The sequence below is a fragment of the Pygocentrus nattereri genome, chromosome 14 (genome assembly GCF_015220715.1).
Source record: "Pygocentrus nattereri isolate fPygNat1 chromosome 14, fPygNat1.pri, whole genome shotgun sequence".
NCBI lineage: Eukaryota > Metazoa > Chordata > Actinopteri > Characiformes > Serrasalmidae > Pygocentrus > Pygocentrus nattereri.
Window position 1 is genome coordinate 10,416,640 of NC_051224.1, and position 18,524 is coordinate 10,435,163.

At 39.5% G+C, this 18,524-nt stretch overlaps 3 protein-coding genes across 3 annotated transcripts in view; 2 read left to right on the forward strand and 1 right to left on the reverse strand.

The window, feature by feature from the left end:
- Positions 1-356: 356 nt before the first annotated feature.
- Positions 357-2,806, reverse strand: LOC108412268 (small nuclear ribonucleoprotein 13). Its single transcript, XM_017684225.2, has 3 exons — positions 2,545-2,806; positions 1,163-1,283; positions 357-1,033 (listed from the first exon to the last, which is right to left on the reverse strand). The coding sequence occupies exons 1-3, from the start codon at positions 2,545-2,547 to the stop codon at positions 771-773; spliced, it is 387 nt and encodes a 128-aa protein (XP_017539714.1). The 5' UTR covers positions 2,548-2,806; the 3' UTR covers positions 357-770.
- A 1,181-nt stretch (positions 2,807-3,987) lies between these two features.
- LOC108412913 (cytochrome b-c1 complex subunit 2, mitochondrial) lies at positions 3,988-15,593 on the forward strand. Its single transcript, XM_017685151.2, has 14 exons — positions 3,988-4,145; positions 6,717-6,815; positions 8,159-8,308; positions 8,842-8,906; positions 9,039-9,095; positions 10,933-11,057; positions 11,163-11,260; positions 12,276-12,333; positions 12,636-12,731; positions 13,664-13,863; positions 13,965-14,045; positions 14,492-14,568; positions 14,873-15,026; positions 15,323-15,593. The coding sequence occupies exons 1-14, from the start codon at positions 4,068-4,070 to the stop codon at positions 15,404-15,406; spliced, it is 1,422 nt and encodes a 473-aa protein (XP_017540640.1). The 5' UTR covers positions 3,988-4,067; the 3' UTR covers positions 15,407-15,593.
- A 1,935-nt stretch (positions 15,594-17,528) lies between these two features.
- Positions 17,529-18,524, forward strand: part of mosmoa (modulator of smoothened a) — a 31,421-nt gene continuing 30,425 nt past the window's right edge. The window contains exon 1 of the mRNA XM_017685160.2: positions 17,529-18,471. Within this exon, the coding sequence (XP_017540649.1) occupies positions 18,366-18,471 (106 nt within the window). The 5' untranslated portion in view covers positions 17,529-18,365. The remainder of the gene's footprint in view (positions 18,472-18,524) is intronic.

Consider the following 18,524-nt stretch of genomic DNA (forward strand, 5'->3'; position numbering starts at 1 on the left):
ATGTTAGCCTGCATTTGCCAGCAAACAGCCCACCACCAAAAATCAACCCCAAAACTGTTTTTTGAAACGTCCACCCATCTTCAAGGTACAACATACAAGGTGAATAAGCATGTTCATAAAGATAGCGATAGTTACTTTTTCATATTGTTTGTAGTAGTGATATTTCTTAAATGTGTAAAGTGTGCAAGTCTACTCCCAACAATGTATATATTCTTGAAAAAAAAGGTGCTTCTTCAAAGTGGTTTGTTCTTTAAGATATTTTGGAATTATGCTGCACAGATATGGGCACAGCCCCTCAGGGCCACCTCTCCAGAATGGAATCGTTTTCACTAGCTTTAAAGTATGTATGCACAATATAGGTGAGAATTTTGTTTATTACAAATATGAAAATAATGTCATCAGAGGAGATTCATGTAGACTTGTATGCATCACCATGTTGACATACTACTAGTTTTACAATTAAAAAAAATAAAATAAAACAGCTTTCAGGACCGTTAAGCTAGCAAAAACAAAAATGGTTCCATGTGAGCACAATGCTTTGAAAAAACAGGGAACATTTTAAAATCTGGCCATTTTGAAAGAAAGGAAAATATAACTGAATAGAATGAGAAAACAAGGGGAAGAAAAACACCACCTCCTGGTGGTGTCCCATCTTAAAAATAAGAGAGGAAAAAAACAAAAGCAAATAAAAAAAACAAAACAAACATGAGGCCATATAAGCATATGTGCTGTATAAAATAAATCATACAGACTGATGAGTTCCCACAGCCTTAAACCAGCAGTCTCTCAATGGCCATCTGCACAGACTGTATCTGAGGCTTCAGCTGTGAGCCTTCCTTTATGGTGACTGAGGTGGCTATCACAGGCCGGGACACCCCACATGCTCGGCCCAAGGCCTGCTTTGAGCGCACGAACACATAAGGGACGTTCTTGTCCTCGCACAGCAGAGGCAGATGAAGAATAATCTCCAGAGGCTCTGCATCGGCAGCCATCACAATGAACTCTGAGATGCCACGATTCAGAGTTTTAGTGGCTAAAGAAAAGAACACAGCCTTCATTAGATATAAAACGATCGACACAAAGCATCAAATATCAGTGATAAGAAATTTTAGGACATTAGAAACACATTTGCAGCTTTAGGTATAGACTATGTTCCACTTGCCTTCATTGGCTCCTTTTCTCAGCTGTTTGTAATTGGCTGCTTGTTGTACCAAGTCTAGAATGGTTTTGGTCAAAGTAGCATCAGCCAGAGGGTACGCCTTTGGGTTCACTTCTGGTTCAGTCTGCAAGGCAATTGTGTTAAATATTAATATACAATATTGCATTTAGCTTGCTTAACGCATTTAACGCGACCCATTTCAAGCACATAATCTGAGAATGAGGCAGGTAAATGTTAGCCAGGTAACTACAGTTGGACATTGTGACAAGTTGGTGGGCAAAGTATATTAAAACAATATTTTTGTGAGGAGGGAAAGAACCAATTTCTACAATGATACACTTACCCTACATGTAGTCGGTCGATCAACCAAAACATGTTTGGTGTACATATTTTCCTTAATTTAGCACTGGAGTCTAACATTTCATGCTATGCTTTCTTTTAAAAATGCCTCGGACATATCTGTAACCGCAAGTAGTCATTTTCTGTGAGGGAGTTTTAGCGTTGGACGCCTGGTTCCCATCATCACCACTGTGAACAATTCTTACTTGGTGAGCTTTTCTAGAACAGAGCATTTCAACTCAAACCACTCTGGATTTTACGTCGTTTAATTATATTTTTCCTCTGTGAATTCCCCCGTCATTTTTGTTCAGCAAACTGAATACAGCACGCAATTCGACAGTCACTTAAAACATATTCTCTGGAAAAAATCTAACTAGCCGGCTAGCTTAAGCAGCTAATGGTTGTTAGAATCGTTACCCTCGTGGCTCCAGCGCTAACGCAGAGGAGCAAAATCTGGACACCTAACCCAAAGTCTTGGCCGACGTTAATAGTATAGAACTCGTATTTCTTGCAATAATATTACTGTGTCATTACTTCACCTAGATTGTCCAGAATGTGTATTATTGTCTAGTTAATCTTTTTCTAATGCTGCCAAAGTTCATTCCACGACGCTTCGTGTTCACCAGCTCCTTCTTTGAATTTTCCAGTTCCACCTTAAATCGCGCAGCCGTTACATTGAGGCACCAAAACGTAAATGCTGCACTATTTAAGGTAGAAAGGGAGAATTCGGACAAAAAGCTGACTCCAGCTTCGTATCAGTGTCTATGCCTCGAGGCTCACTTCCTAAGTTAGCGTTAGATTTCCCGCAAACACAGAACATTAACAAACCAGCTACATCTAGCTAATTAAACGAAACGGCAGATTAATCATTTTACAACGACTCTAAATTCATAACTAACACGATCTAACTGTGTTCAAGTTAATAAACTACGACCTGAGGACACTGGCCATGCCTGTTAGTATCTACAGTAAAGCTAACTAAGCTAAGCTAAGCTACCGGCCTCAGAACAACGTGCGAGCTCCACACGCGGTAGAAGATGACCCACCATTATTCCTGCTGGAGTTCGTAGATCACGCGAACAAGGTGTCTGGTCGTCCTCTCGGCGTGTGCTTCACGGAGGACAATTAATCTGCTTCAAGTGAGAACCGAGTTAAACGCTGAAAGTGATTATTAATGTGATTTAACAGCAGCGCTACGAGCGTTACTTGGTATCGCAGATCAGTTCCTCTCTGGATTTTTCTCGGCGTGTGGGTTTCGCAGAGTTTGCTAAGATTGCTCTCTTGTGGAGCTTCTTGGTATTGCACTCACGTGGGTCTGGATCCCCACATCGTCCTTCCTGAGGCCCTGTCCCAAACGGCGCCCTAAAGCCCTGCGGTAGTCACTTAGACGTAGTGTGCATTGAGGATCAGGACAAATAAACGAAAGCAGACAGAAAAGGAAGTTTCATTCAGCATCATCTGAATGCCCTGTAGCATCATCTGCGTCCCATAGATGTCTACCACATACTAAATAGAAATGTATGCTTTCTATTAATACTTGACACGACGAATACATACATAATACATTCTATAGATGCGACCTATATCGTAAGTATGCATTCTAAATATTAATGCATACTATACGCTAAGTATGCATACATTGTATACATGTACACATACTAAATATGCATATTACATATAGTATACTATGTACTATACAATGAAGTATAATGCATTATATATATGTATATATATATATATATATATATATATATATATATATATATATATATATATATATATATATATATATATTCTATACTAAATGTAAACGCACACTACAGAAAGTATATTACCCACTACATAAAAATCCAATCTCTGTTCAGCACATGAATATATTATAGATTAAAGCATACTGCATTCTATAGCCATACTACGAATAAGTGCATAAACCATAATACGTAATAACATGTGATGCATACATATTATTGCATACTACATTCTATAGATGCATACTATATGGTAAAAGTGCATATTACGTACCATATTTGTGTAATTTAATAATGCACAATGCACTTGATAGATTAATACTACACTAACAAATATACACACGCTAGAAACATGATACATATTAAAGATGCTTACTGCCTGCCATATAATAATGCATACTAAATTACATTGTGTAGATGCATCCTATACCTAAATATAAAGGTACTACATACTACAGAGGCACACTGCCTAATAATGCATGCTGCATACATACTAACTACATACATAACCATGCAAACTTCTGACGCTTCTGACTCGAAGAGGTTCACCAGTCATTCGTAGCCAGGAGTCTAAAGCCTCTTAAGATGTATACTACATACGGCAGGCGCATAATACATAAAAAATGTGCATAATACGCAAAGCACTGGCGTATAAATGATAAATAGCCACCTCCTGGATAGAAATCCTCTGGAATTTGCATCGTTCTGCACAGGGCCGTTCAGGCTTGCGCTCCTCCAGTCCAGCCTGTAAATGTACCGTCTCCACACGTCACTGCGGAACTCATGAGAGCTGCGACTGCTCCGTGTCAGGTCGCCCGTCTATGTCTGCCTTTGCCTGCTGGCTGAAGAAAGAAGGGACCGCAGTCATGAGAGGAATCCAAACTCTTAATCAGCTCTCTGTACGTTTTATTTCATCCTCTGCTACATCCCAGTATGCAGATAATACGATATAGAAAACTATAAGGCTGGATTTGGTATTCCGTTAGCTGCAGGCTAGTCTGTCCGTCTAGAAAAGGCTAGGCAGCTAACCGCTAACTAGGTTAGCTCATCTGCTAACCGGTGTCAGTTATCTTGCTGGTTGTTTTAAATATCGACATTTACAACCGCCAAAAAGAGCTGTTTAGAGTACATTTGAGGCGAGAGCCCAAAAAAGTGCCATATGTACTGTGATTTACATTCAAGCGCGGCGAAATGTCGAGTTTCATTCGCTGAAGGTCATTGCACGTCTTGTGTTTCTGGAAAAAGACCGGTTAGCCGGTAAACTAGTCTTACTGCTACACAACGCCTCGGTTTTCTCGAAGTTAGGTTTCCTTCAAACTCCTACAATGAAAGAACACAGATTAGCGTCAGTTAGCCTGCTAGCTAAAGTCATGAGGGACATCGAGGACGCTGGTACTCGCTGTTAGCCGAGGCTCCTGTCAGCTGGTTCGATATCGCGAACCGAAAGTCTGTGTTAGTGTTACGGTTTGACTGGATTGAGATATGACAAGAAAGTGCAACTTTTGGAAATGTGTCTTTATAACAGCCTCAAAACGCTGGAAAACTAAGTCTCTTCGGTGCAAACTCTTCAATCTTGTCAAAAACTACCGAATGGGTGGGGGAAAAAATCGGAAGTGAACCTGACCGTGAACATCCGAGGAAAACTGTGCTACTGTTACTGCGTTTTATCAAGTGTCTTTAGTGAAAACCCTGTGAATGAGTTATGCAAGATGTAGTTGATGTTCAATTACATGCAAATATCTATGCAAATGTTGATGCTTCTTGAGAAACATAGTTAGAATCAGTGTAGTTCCCAGTGCTGTTGACAGAAACCAGATGTATGACTCATGTTATTGCCTCTAAAAACTGCCTCACAGAAAGGTAGCTTCTGTATAAAACGGTTACCCGATGCTGAAGAGCTTGTTTTCTGCTGCTTTTGAGAGGTTTGGGCCTAAAACGTATGCATTCTAATCAGTTCATAATCGCCAGGTACATGCAAGTTATTGGAAGGCAGGATGGCATCCAGAGAAAACATGTTTTTGGATTTCAGATTCAGATTCCTTTATTGATCCCAGGGGGAAATTGCAGTTGTTACAGTTGCAGCCATTTATGTAAAAACAAACACTTTACTAATAATTTAAGACAATATAGAGAATTTACAGTATATACACCAGATTTAAGTACTTAAGAATATAGTAAGGTGGCAGTGATTGTAATAGTAATGTGAAACATCAGGTATAAAGCAATTACAATTATTTAAATTAAGTTAGTGTCTCTCTGAGTTATTGCACACACAATTGTTATTATTGCACATATGAACAGTTTCGTATTGAGTTTTGTGAATCACACACTGAGGGAGGAGTTATAGAGTTTGATGGCCACAGGTAAGAATGACCTCCTGTGGCGCTCTGTGGTGCATTTTGGTACGATGAGTCTTGAGCTGAATGAGCTCTTGTGTCTCATCACTGTGTCGTAGAGTGGGTGGGAGCCATTGTTCATAATGGCCTGCAGTTTAGACAGTGTCCTCCTCTCCAACACTGCCTTCAGCGAGTCCAGCTCCACACCCACAACATCGCCGGCCTTGCGGATCAATTTGTTGAGTCTGTTGGCATCTGCCACCCTCAGCCTGCTTCCCCAGCATGCAACAGCATAGAGGATAGCACTCGCCACCACAGACTCATAGAAGATCCTGAGCATAGTCCGGCAGATGTTGAAGGACCTCAGGCGCTTCAGAAAATAGAGATGACTTTGGCCCTTCCTGTAGAGGGCATCAGTGTTCTTACCTCAGTCCAGTTTATTGTCAATATACACACCCAGATATTTGTGATCATCCACAGTGTCCACACTGACCCCGCTGATGGACACAGGGGTCACCGATGCCTTGTACCTCCTCAGGTCCACCACCAGTTCGTTTGTCTTTGTAACATAGAGCTGCAGGTGGTTCCGCTCGCACCATGTGACAAAGTCCTTCACATTTATTACTCTTTTACCATTATCAACTATAATGCACCATCTAGCAGTGAAACACTCTGTATGCCTGTGAAATTAGCGGAAGTCCACGTCTATAAAGTATTGTAATCTTAGAAGAACCGTTCCATCATATGAATAATGCATTGTGATGAACCTTGTGATGCAGTCTTTTTACAAGTCCCTGTAATAATCCGGTGTTTTTACCAGTGCACAAGTTTAAAAGTACCACTGTAATCTGTGACATTGCCTAATCCACCTATATTGCACAAATAGTGAATGTAATATTGCTATTTAAAGAGTTTTCCACAGATGTTGGTTGTCTGCTTTCAGACTGTATTTCTCATGTCCTTTATAGATAAGCATTGACTAAAAAGGTGATTCACAGCCATGGTTTGGTTTGTTTGCTCCAAACAGATTTCAGTTTGATATTTTGTTCAGGAATTGCTTTTTTACTTATCTTACTTGATGCATCCAGCAAATAAGTTAGCTGTACGAAACTGTTATACTGTTGTTCACCACAGAAACGATGCTATGCTGCCACAAGGGTCGCCCCTCTGACTGAGCCACTGGTTTCTCCCAAGCCGCCCTTGTCCGTTGGCCGCCTTGCACAGGGTGTTCAGGTACAGCTGTTTACTCTCCTCATTTTACCCCACACTTGTTATTCCCAACACAGTTTACTGTTGCCACTCACTTCACAAATCTCAAATTCCATTTCCATTAATTAGGCAACTAGCTGTATATTCTATTCTGAGTTTCTATTGGTCAGGTATGGCCAGTTATTTGAGACTACATTTGACCATCATTAGGTGTGAAGGATGATAGTTCCACTTCCATGTAGACACAGTGTTGTCAGCTACGAGTGTCTGTTAGGGACAGCAGTAAGTGCTACCCTTCAATACATTAAAGGGCCCAAAAAGCCTTTTTTGAATACATTGTTTCTGTGATGTCACAGAAACTAACACCTATTTAGACACAGTTTAGTCGCTTCACACTGAAGTTATGTTTCAAGCTGGACTGCTTTTTGAATGTCAGTCAATACAGAGCAGCCAATCACAACAAAAATCAATGACATATTTCATATATATATATATATATATATATTGTAACAAAAACAGACTGTTTTTAATTGGGTTGAATGGATCAAAAATAGTAGTGTTAAAATGATTTATGACTTAGATTGTTGCATAAAACCAATCATATGTTTGTGGAATTATGGCATGAAGAAAGAGGAATCCAAACTCTTAATGAGTGCTCTGTACGTTTTATTTCATCCTCTGCTACATCCTGGTCTCCTGTTAATAATGTATAGAAAACTAAATGGATTTAGTATTCCATTAGCTTTCGTTAGCTTTAGGGTTTGGGTTTTGTATTTTTATCATTCATCGCACTGTGTTTAAAACAAAAACAGACTCTGTTGTATCTGTTGATTGTTTTTAGAAGCATAAGGTCATATATGTCAAGTCTTCTCCTCCCCTGTTTTAGATATGCTAATAGAGTGTCTCTGCCTATCATATCAGTGCGATTAATTTGACTGGCCAGTAGGCACAATACTAGTTCAGTGTAATTTTAGTTTATATAAATAAAAAATTGAACATCAAATGGTGGAGCACTGATACTGTATATACCACATACTACAGTATATACCACATACTGATACAGTATATACCACATACTACAGTATATACCACATACTGATACTGTATATACCACATACTACAGTATATACCACATACTGATACTGTATATACCACATCTTGCAAAGTTTCCTTATGGATTAATAAAGTATCTACCTACCTACCTACCTACCTATCACAACATTGAAAAAGCTGTGAATTATTGTATTATGATACATGTGCAACACTAGTTAAGTGGTTCTTTTTTGTATGCAGTTCAGATCAGTGCAAGCTTTTGCTTGCTTGTATCCTTTTATGTTTTAAAGGCTTTTGTTTGTCCTGTGTTTTAGGTCTCTAAGCTTCCCAGTGGTCTTATTGTTGCTTCCCTTGAGACATACTCTCCCGTCTCCAAAATCGGTGTATTTGTGAAAGCCGGCAGTCGCTATGAACCTGTGGGGAACCTTGGAGTCACTCACTTACTGCGCTTAGCAAGCAATCTGGTACAATTGAAGCTTTTACATTTTAAGCTTTTACATTTGAAGGATCTCTTTAGTTGCCACTGTGTGAAAGCATGAGATTCAAGAGGAGGCTTTTGGAATATTCAGTAGCTGTGAATAGAAACTGGGTACTAACAGTTTAGTCTTCAAATTAACAATTAATCTTCATATTTGAAATGGAATGGGCACCAGACCTGCAGCCCTGCAGAGAGAACCATTTGCAGCTAAGTTGCCTTCTTGTTGTATCTTATTTTGTATGATTAAACTCCATATATTTATATGGATTATTTACTCCATATAATCATGTGGTACTTTAAAACATTTTTTAAGAATAATATCTCTCAAGCCTTGAGACAACTTCCTAAACTTGCCTTTTCCACACATAGATTAAGATTTTCCTGGGCTGCAAAAGATTTTCAGAAGGAAATCTCTAATGACAGAGTACTATGGTTCGAAACAGCTTCAAATCTGTGTCCATCCACAAGGTAAAAATTACATTTCACCAGAAAACAAGCAAATGTCTTTTTAATTTTCAGACCACTAAAGGAGTGTCTGCATTCAAGATCAGTCGAGGGTTGGAGGCTTTAGGGAGCACTTTGAGGTTGGTTCAGCCCTTCCATGTTTTTCATGTGGCCTGCTATAAATTAATCATAGGCACATTTTCATGCTGATTAGGATAAAGAACAACTTCACTTCTCTTACTGTCTTACTGCTGTCTCATTTTTGATTGCAGTGTAACATCAACAAGGGAACACATGGTCTATTCTCTAGACTTTCTAAGGGATGATTTGTAAGTATCTGTGTCCTGTTTAACAACATTTACTATACAGAGTTGCAATTTATTATATTATATTATATATATTGTACTGTATTATAGGTACACTTATCAATTATCTTTTTTATTAGGAACATCAAGCATATGGGTACAATACTGAGGGTGTGTTTACAGTTGTAGTTCAGATCTCTTGGTCTGGACCAAAACGTTGTTGCATTTTAGTTGTGGTTCACTTAGGATTCACATTGGCATATTTTGCATTGAACCAAATTAGAGGTAGAAGCAATATAACCATATTTTAAATAAATAATATCACAGTATTATTTTCTGAGTATATTGTGAATATCGTTGCTGCTTGAATACTGACTAACTTACAAAGAGGAGCATAATTAGGCCTATTTAATTGGATTTGGTGCAGTGAGTGCAGGAAAACATTAAATAAAAGTTTTCATTGTTTTTGTTTGTATTTTTTAAATTTGGCACTGGTGTAACTTTTTTGGTCTGTTCCAACTTAGCAAACTTCGAAAAAACTATCTTGATGCATATCGCTTATTGTAAAAAAAAAAAGTCTAAGTATTGTGATGCACTATTTTGGCTGTGTCACACCCCTTAACCAATAGATGTAAACAAAAGTTGTGTGGACAAAAAAGTCATGTACATTTGGTGACAATAACTGGGATAATGTCCAGTAAATATTTTGAGTCTGATCCACGTAAAAAGAAATGGCCTTGAGTGTCTTTCTGCTTTCAGAAAATGTTGAACCCTTAGTGTGATAATATATAATTTAATTGTACAGGCATATGTGTTTAGCCTATATAGCATATTTTATAATGCTTGAAACATGCCTAAGCCACACTTCAATACTTTAATTATCTGTTCTGTGATTACTGAGCTTATAAGGACGTGATAAACATGTCAAAATGGTGTCTAAAATGCGTCTGCTCCACGTACCCAAGAAGATGTATAGAGAAGAGCTGGAGATTTTTACTGTGTTTGGTCTGTTTTGCATCCATATTTCAAACAAACTGCGTCACCTTTAATTTGGAAGTGAATCGAAATAGACCTCCTCAAGGGGTCTCAGCCCACTTATTAAGTGTACCACAGAGGGATTGCATGGCAGCATGTTCACTTGATCTAACGAACCTTGTAAACAGAGCGATTACACCAGTGTTTACTTTAATCAAACCAAACCTGTGGGAACACACCCTAACTGTGGCCCATCTTTTCCTGCACAATAAATCAGCCATGTCTGCCCTGTCCATCAGTGGAAAAGGATAATCATAGGACCACCACTGACTAGACATTACTTGATGGATCATTGTCAGCACAGCAGTTTCATACATCAGATGAAGTGGCATTGCTGGGGTTTTTAATCACCTCACTATTCATGTTGGGTTGGGAATAGTCTGCCAACCAAAAAAAAATCAGTGGTTCTGGGGCTAGAAGATGACTGCTGATGAACACAGCTCATGGAGAAAAGGTAACTGTAGACTTACCATTTGCACAAACATATAGTAGGTGTGTCTAATTAAGTGGACAGTAAGCATACACTGCTGTGCCAAGAATGCTCCACCACTTGAATTGTATCTGGCCAGTGCTGGTTCTGTGGACTACCCTTTAAGTTGACAGAAGGGGTATAGGGTGGCTGATAAATTGTGCAACGACAGATCAAGTCAAGAATTGTATACCTACAAAGTCCACCTATATGGTTAATCAGTGTAAATACACTGTGGCAACTCTTGGCTCACAATGGCAAGTGTGTGTGTTCTAAGCTTTTATCCAATAGCCTGTGCTATTGTGCTTGTTGCTGATGCTCCACGTTTATTGTGCATTCTTTCTGTGTCCATCACAGTGACAGCGTCATAGAATACCTGATCAGTGTGACGACTGCTCCTGAATTCAGGCCCTGGGAAGTGTCTGAGCTCACGTCCAGAGTGAAGATAGACAAGGCCCTGGCGGAGCAATGTGTCCAGACAAGTCAGTGTCCTCTACACTCTTTTTGTTTTGAAGAACATACAAACATATTTGGTTCTCTGTGTGCGCTTTTGAAATGGTTAGTTATGATGTATTTTGCTTGCCTAGGTATCTTTGAGAAGCTGCATCAAGCAGCATATAAAAATGCCCTGTCAAACTCTCTGTACTGTCCAGACTACAGGGTTGGAAAGATCACTGGAGACCATGTAAGTCTTAATGAAGTACTGTTGATTATGCTGTTGATTACCATGAGATGCATCTGAATAAATACAGGCTATTGTTAAGAGCAAAGGGGATTTGATTCTTCCAGAAAAAGTCTGTTCACCAAAATTTAAATTGACACAACCTGTCATTCATACTCTACACTCCAAATAAATAACGGGCAACATATCACCAGAAAGGTGTGGTGTCCACCCCAGTCGTAAGAAACGGGGAAATGCACAGTCCATCCTCATCCCTTTTTACTTCTCCCCTCCTTACCAGTCTAGAAGAAACATTGCAAGTTTAGCATCAAACTTCATCCCTTTAATTACCAAGAGCTGTCTCCAGTAGTGGAAATCAATGCCAATGTGAATACTTGTTCTGCTTCTGTTTATGTCACTTCTTTTCTTTGCTCCCGAACATGGTTTCTAGGTGGGAGGGGTGGCGGTGGTGAAAATGGTTGCTTGCCAAAAGCTTCAAGCTTTATGTTTACTGTTCCTTTCATTGGCTATATATCCTTAATTGGTTTAACTGGGGAGGTACATTCCACATGATTGGCAAGATTTTAGAATATGGCCCGAGGCAGTGCTACCTCTTCTTTCCCTCATGTTGGACTGATAGCACACTCAATGCTACGGTGACTCATTATCACCTCTTAAGGTACACAGTGGTATAATGAAACAGGACAGTCCAGGGAAAGCTGGACAGCATGCTAACTCTAGTAGCTAAATCTTACAAATTGCACCTTTTAAAATAACATTACAGTACATTAAGCAATGTCAAAATGTACATTTCAGAAATTCTGTTTAAGATTACCTGACAGCTTAATGTAGTCAGTCAAGTGTGCAAATATTGGCTTCCATTACTAGTTAGCTTCATTTAGCCTCATAAATCATGGAAAACTTCAGACATAAAACTTGCTTTGTTAGAGTACTTTTGAGACAAGAGTAAAGAAATTGTGAATGTTTAATTTTTGGCCAAACTGTAACTGAATAACATTTTGTTTTTACTTATTTGTAGATGCAAGAATTTTTTGCAAACAATTACAAAAGTGCAAGAATGGCTTTAGTTGGATTAGGTGGGTATCTTGTTTGTTCATTTGTTGTCATCTTAACTCCTTTTCATAAACGGTGTTTAGCATACAGCCTCCTGTGATATGTAACTGTGCTACATTCATCAGCTCTCATAATTCTGATTTTCTCATTACCCTGGAATGGGAGTCTGCTTCTGAGTTGATCTATATGTAAACATGGAGTATGAGTATTAAATTACATTACTTAGTGTATTTCCGGAGCTGCAGTGCTGCTGTCGATACTGTGTGCAGGATAAAGCTTAATTTCCCTGCTGTAATTTCATCTCTTTTTCCTTCTCCTTATATAGGAGTCAGCCATTCTGCTTTGAAGCAGGTTGCAGAGCAGTACCTTGATGTCCACAAAGGGGAAGGAACACCTGGAGACAAGGCCATTTACCATGGAGGTGAGGCCACCACTGTGCAGAATAGTATAATGTTTGAACTTGAATGCTCTCAAATCAGGGTGTTATGAGGTTGGTTAAGATTTAGTGTGGAGAATAACTGCTTTTGTTTATACAGCCTTGAAAAATGGTTGTATCTGTGATGATTTGTGATATTTTTTTTTTACATTAGACTGAAAATGCAAAAAGACATCACTAGCCAGGTTTCTGTCCAACTTATGCATAGTTTCCATCAGCTGGTCTGAACAACTTATTTGCTGTTTTGTTGTTTTTGTTTTGAATTTATTCACCTTAGGCACGTGTACTTCTGATTGAATTTTTTGGTGATTTTGATATTTACTGTGTCTATCAAGTCTATTTTATTCAATGATTCAAAATAATGAAATACATGGATGGTTCCCAGCTGCAGTCAATTTTTGCTACATTTCTAAAGGCATAGTTAAGAATGCATTGAACAAATGGATGATGATAATGACAACTTTTTTTCATGGGTGTCTTTCATGATATCCTTCCAAGGTCACTGTAAAATTGAACAAAAAATGTACATAAACAAATATTTAATATCAGAAAATATAAAAGGAGAAATAAAACAATAATACAACACAAAGTATGAATCACAATGAGATTGTGTACAGAAATACAGTGTATGTGGAAATATGAAGCCACTATGCAGACGGTATCAGTCAGAGAAAGCATGCTATAAAAGGGAGGTTTTCAACTGAACAAACCATGGAACTGTACTTGTTTCAGCCTTGATTATTACTCCAGTTAATTAACACTCAATTGTTTAGTTAACAAGGTAGTTCAGTTAGTGTTTGTGTTTGTGTGTGTGTGTGTGTGTGTGTGTGTGTGTGTGTGTGTGTGTGTGTGTGTGTGTGTGTGTGTGTGTGTGTGTGTGTGTGTGTGTGTGTGTGTGTGTGTGTGTGTGTGTGTAGGTGAGCTGCGTGTCCAGAATGGAGACAGTCTGACGCACACACTAATAGCTTGTGAGGGGGCTGCGAGTGGCACAGCGGAAGCCAACGCCTTTAGCCTGCTTCAGCAGCTTTTGGGAGCCGGCCCTCAGGTCAAGAGAGGCTCCAACGTGACCAGCAAACTCAGCCAGGGCATTGCCAAGACAACCACGCAGCCCTTTGATGTCAGTGATACATAATAGACAGTTTTTAGACATGAATCCACAGAAATGAGTGATTTTCGGATGTAGCTGTTCCTAATCAATTGTGTGTTCCTCTCTCGAAGGCCACAGCTTTCAATGCCTCTTACTCTGACTCAGGCCTCTTTGGACTGTATACGATTGCACAAGCTGACTCCACCAGGGAGGTGAGTGCTGAACTCTGTTTTTTTGCTGTCATAAAGCCTTTGAAAGCCTTTAGCATCAAATGTAAAACTGATCTGAAATCATTTTTATATTTATATTTTAGAAACTTTTATAAACTTGTCAGGTTAGAGATCAGTTCATAAAAAGTTTTTAATTTATTTGTTTAACTGTCTGCTTATTGGGAATGTAACAAAACCGTAGATATCATATTGTATTGTATCGTTATGACTAGCATGTTAGCTTGTGGCTAGAGTGCAAGCTTGTGTAACATATTACACACTATAGAGTACAACTTTAGTGAAGGAAAACGTGCTTTTATAATGTCGAATGCTGTTTTTTGCTGTATAAAAAGTATCACATTAAGACATCACTGCATCGAATCAAACATTGAAATTTGTAAATTGTTGAATGCTATCTGTATCTGTATCTGTCTATCCAACCTCTGCAGGTCATCAAAGCTGCCATGGCCCAGGTGAGTGCAGTGGCTGGGGGAGCCATTTCTGCAGAGGATCTCACCAGAGCAAAGTGAGCACAATTACTATTGATTCAGTGCGGAGACTGTTCTCCATTACAGTCTCTTGCAGTAAGCCTCTTCCCACTAACCTCTTGTGGATGTCTGGACCCTATATGTATCCGGATGAGATTTCCTATATCAAAACTGCATGACTCCATGTTGGAATGCAAATGCTAGTGTGCCAGTCTGAGAATTGCTAAATAATTAACAGTGTAGCTGTTAAACAAGGCAGTACCCTGTTACAGTGAATTGCTTGTTTGTAGAAGAAAAGGCCAGTTAAATAACATGTCTGCTGTTCTTTTGATTTGGTTGTAGGGGCCAGCTTAAGACTGAGTACCTCATGGTTCTGGAGAGTTCAGATAGTTTGCTGGAGGAGATAGGCATTCAGGCTCTGACCAGTGGAGCTTACAGCTCACCAGAAGTTGTGGCCAAGGACATTGACTCTGTGACATCCAGTGACGTTATCAATGTATGTGAACTAATGTTTTTTTTTTTTTTTTTTGTTGTTTTTTTAAGATTATTTTAAATTATGTTACTTAGTCCACAAAAAAAGGATTTGTGGCCAAATAATCATAAAAAATGTGAGAATGTGAGTGTGTTTAGTTGTTTTAATCATTTCTGCTTTTATTTGGTGGATCTTATTGTCTTTGTAAATGCCTTTAGAGCTGTTATGCATATCTGAGCTTATTGCAAATCCCTGCAGCATCTGCAAAATCTAAATCCTGTGTCATACTCACTGTATCTTGTCTTTTTTTGTTAATGTAGGCTGCGAAGAAGTTTGTCCAGAGCAAGAAGACGATGGCAAGCAGAGGGCACCTTGTAAATACACCATTTGTGGATGAATTATGAGGGTGAACAATATTGAAAAATACCAGAACATTAACTTATCATTGCTATTGACAGTGGTTTTGTCACTTGTCACTACTGGTTGAGGTTTGTTCTGAAAAAAATGTTTATCAGGTGTAGGAAATATACATTTTGCCAGTTTCACTGTATATCTGTTGTAAATTCATTAAACTCTACATTGGCTACATAAGTTTTTGCTTGTTCTTTTACTCCGTGACCTTCTGGAGTATTTATGCTTCAGATATAAACTCACATCTAAGGCAGTTGCTGAGTATAAGGCTTCTCTGCCACCAGGGGGAAACACTGTTTGAGTCATCACTGCTGCTGTATTAGGCTGCATTCATGGATTCACCAATTATATAATAATATGCATTGCTGCTTCATTCCACTTCAGTAAGGATCTGACTCAATTAAGAGTAAAAGAGTAATTATTCTCTAAATGCTCAAGCAGGGAATGTCCAAATATGAAGATTGAACTCTCTAAAAAAAAAAATAACATGGGGGGGGGGGGGCTCTGAAGTTGAACTCGTGTGAAAGTATTGCAAAATGTGACTTCATATGTTCAGTTTTTTTATTTTAAGTGTTCCTCCTTTCTGAATCGTTCTTTTGTTTTGCTCTGTGAATTCAGTCTGCTGTTGGCCTCAATAGGCAGCCATTTTAAGCCAAACTAATGGGCATGTTGTGACCTATGGGGATGGTTCAGTTGACGATGACGGCTAAATATGCCAGCTGGCTCAGAAAGTGAAGGAAGTAACTAACATTAACTAAGATTATCATTGATGCTGAACCCCTTATGCACAAAAGGCTTGCAATTAAAGGAATCCCAGACTGAATCAATAGTGATGAATAAGGTGAAAAAAGATGGATGTTTCCATCAAGCTTCTTCTAAAATCCTCTAATTTGGAGATTTGGAGAATTTGGTGGATTGTTTTGTGAATATATATATATATAATGATGAAGTGATGTGAAAATTGAGTCAAATTTAACTTTGAGCCTGCACCAGACTTATGTACAAATGGAAAAATATTAAAGCTGATTTGTGATTTTAAGACCTTGTGCACATAATAGTAGTAATGCCCAACTTGTGAGCAGATTGTTTCCGTTCTTTTTGATAAAGCAGGCCAACTGAATGAAACTTTTTTTGTGGCCTACACATGTTTTGTGCTATAGACTGAAGACTTTTAATACAATTTGAGTAATAATAATTCACTATATTTAACTTCATAAAATCTCACAGTATAATATATTGTGCCATTCATTACAATGAAAGAAAATACAACTTACACACAAGAAGTGCTGCTTTGTTAGTGAGCTGTTGTTGGCCACAGCTACTCTGTACATAGAGGGTTTTGTCTAACGGTTCGCTCTAAGCCTAAGCTACATCCTGTTCTTTCAGTCGTCAGCATTAAGCTGCGTCCAAAACTGCCCTATTCACTGTACAGTGCACTATTTTTGGGGTTCCATCATTTTGTAGTGGTGTCTGAAAAGAGTTCAGAAGATCCAGTGCATTCCAACAATCCCACAGTACTCCACAATAAGTAGGAGTACACTTGGGGGATAGTGGATACCGGTAATGCACTGATATGTTTGTAAGTACTGAGCAAACACGTATAGTGCTAGTTTCCATAACTGTTTACTATCATCACAAATTCTGTTCCCTATCTGGTGATCCACATTTTCCAACATAGGGAACCATTTCAGACACAGCATTAGACTGGCTCTTAGTTCTTAATCTACACAGAACACAGCCAGCGGGCTAGCCCCATCTACAGAATAAGAGTCCTTACAGAAAAACCCATGGACAAAACGCTGTGAAACACATTAAAACTAACATTTTTAAACGTGCTAACTCCAATAGTAACATCCTCTTGGCTGGACTGTCTTTTTAATTATCTATTTTTATTAAATACATAGCATTACCTTTTTTCCCTCTTATAGCGTGGCTGATTTTTGCTAGTAATTTTATCATTATAAGCACGTAAGAACAAAATTGATTTGACTTGATGACCAGTGATTTGCTGAATAGGACAGCTAGAAAAGTCGGCTCAGTGAACTCAATATTATAGCCATTTTCTCAGATCTCGCGAGAACAAGAGTCGCTGAACGCGATGTTGGAAGACCGTTGTATGTGTGTAAGAGAGACCAGCAGGCTGCTGCTCCATGTCATCTGAGAACGGGCTCGGGCATCGGGCGATTCTATCTCACGCTGTACCCCCCCCTCATGCTTCGCGTTGTTATTGCCTAAACTGGAGGCTTTGTCCATTTAGACACTCGATGAAAGCTGAGTCACAAACACGGCCGAGTTTCAGTGCCTCTGTGGTGAGCGGTATCGAGGATACGGCGGGACGGACAGCTCGCAGCCTGCTTTGCTCTTCATGCAGATGCGACTCGAGCAGAGGAAAATGGGGGGTGGGGGGGCATGAATAAGCCGAGTGAGAGGGAGGAGGATGGCTCTCCGCTCGCCTAACGGTATCGCCGAACGTAAGGGAACGGCTTCCAGTGTGCCATTCTGATATTTCTACATCGTCCATACAGTTTTACTGTCAAACGACCTCCTTTAAAACGTCTGTCCGGATGGATATTTGGGCGTCGAGCCGCCGCAGGCCCGCCGTTCGCGCAGTGGATTCCCGAAGCAGCAGCAGCTCCATAGCGCGCTAGCTTAGCTGCTGTGCTAGGCGCCAGCTGTTGGCTTTTTGTTAGCGACATATTACTGAGAAAATACCGTTTTGGCGATGTAATTCTGCTCTCTGAGTGTGGCGCAAAGATGGACTGTAACCGCGGAAGCCATATCTTGCGATAATGTGGCGAAACTGGATGGGAAGGTTTGCCTCAGATTCGGGTCTGTTTTGTCGGGAGGGAGGCGAGCCGAACTGCTAACCATCGGGCTACCTGACGAACCGGTGGGGTGAAAGGGCTCTCCTCAGATTTTCCTCACACATTTCCAGTTTCGACACAAACTGAGATGGATAAACTGACCATAATTTCAGGGTGCCTCTTTCTGGCTGCGGATATTTTTGCCATAGCTAGCATTGCAAATCCAGACTGGATCAACACAGGCGAGTCGGCAGGTAAGCCATTCGAGTCGTCGTTGTTTATCGTGCTAAGCAGCGTTATTGTGTGT

Excerpts from the sequence above, each read along its gene's own strand:
- LOC108412268 (XM_017684225.2), bottom strand. Across the intron at positions 1,034-1,162 it reads GAGAAAAGGAGCCAATGAAG|CCACTAAAACTCTGAATCGT; the intron begins GCAAGTGGAACA and ends TCTTTTCTTTAG.
- LOC108412913 (XM_017685151.2), top strand. The coding sequence starts at position 4,068 with ATGTCTGCCTTTGCCTGCTGGCTGAAGAAAGAAGGGACCGCAGTCATG. Across the intron at positions 14,046-14,491 it reads AAGCTGACTCCACCAGGGAG|GTCATCAAAGCTGCCATGGC; the intron begins GTGAGTGCTGAA and ends CAACCTCTGCAG. Across the intron at positions 15,027-15,322 it reads CATCCAGTGACGTTATCAAT|GCTGCGAAGAAGTTTGTCCA; the intron begins GTATGTGAACTA and ends TTGTTAATGTAG.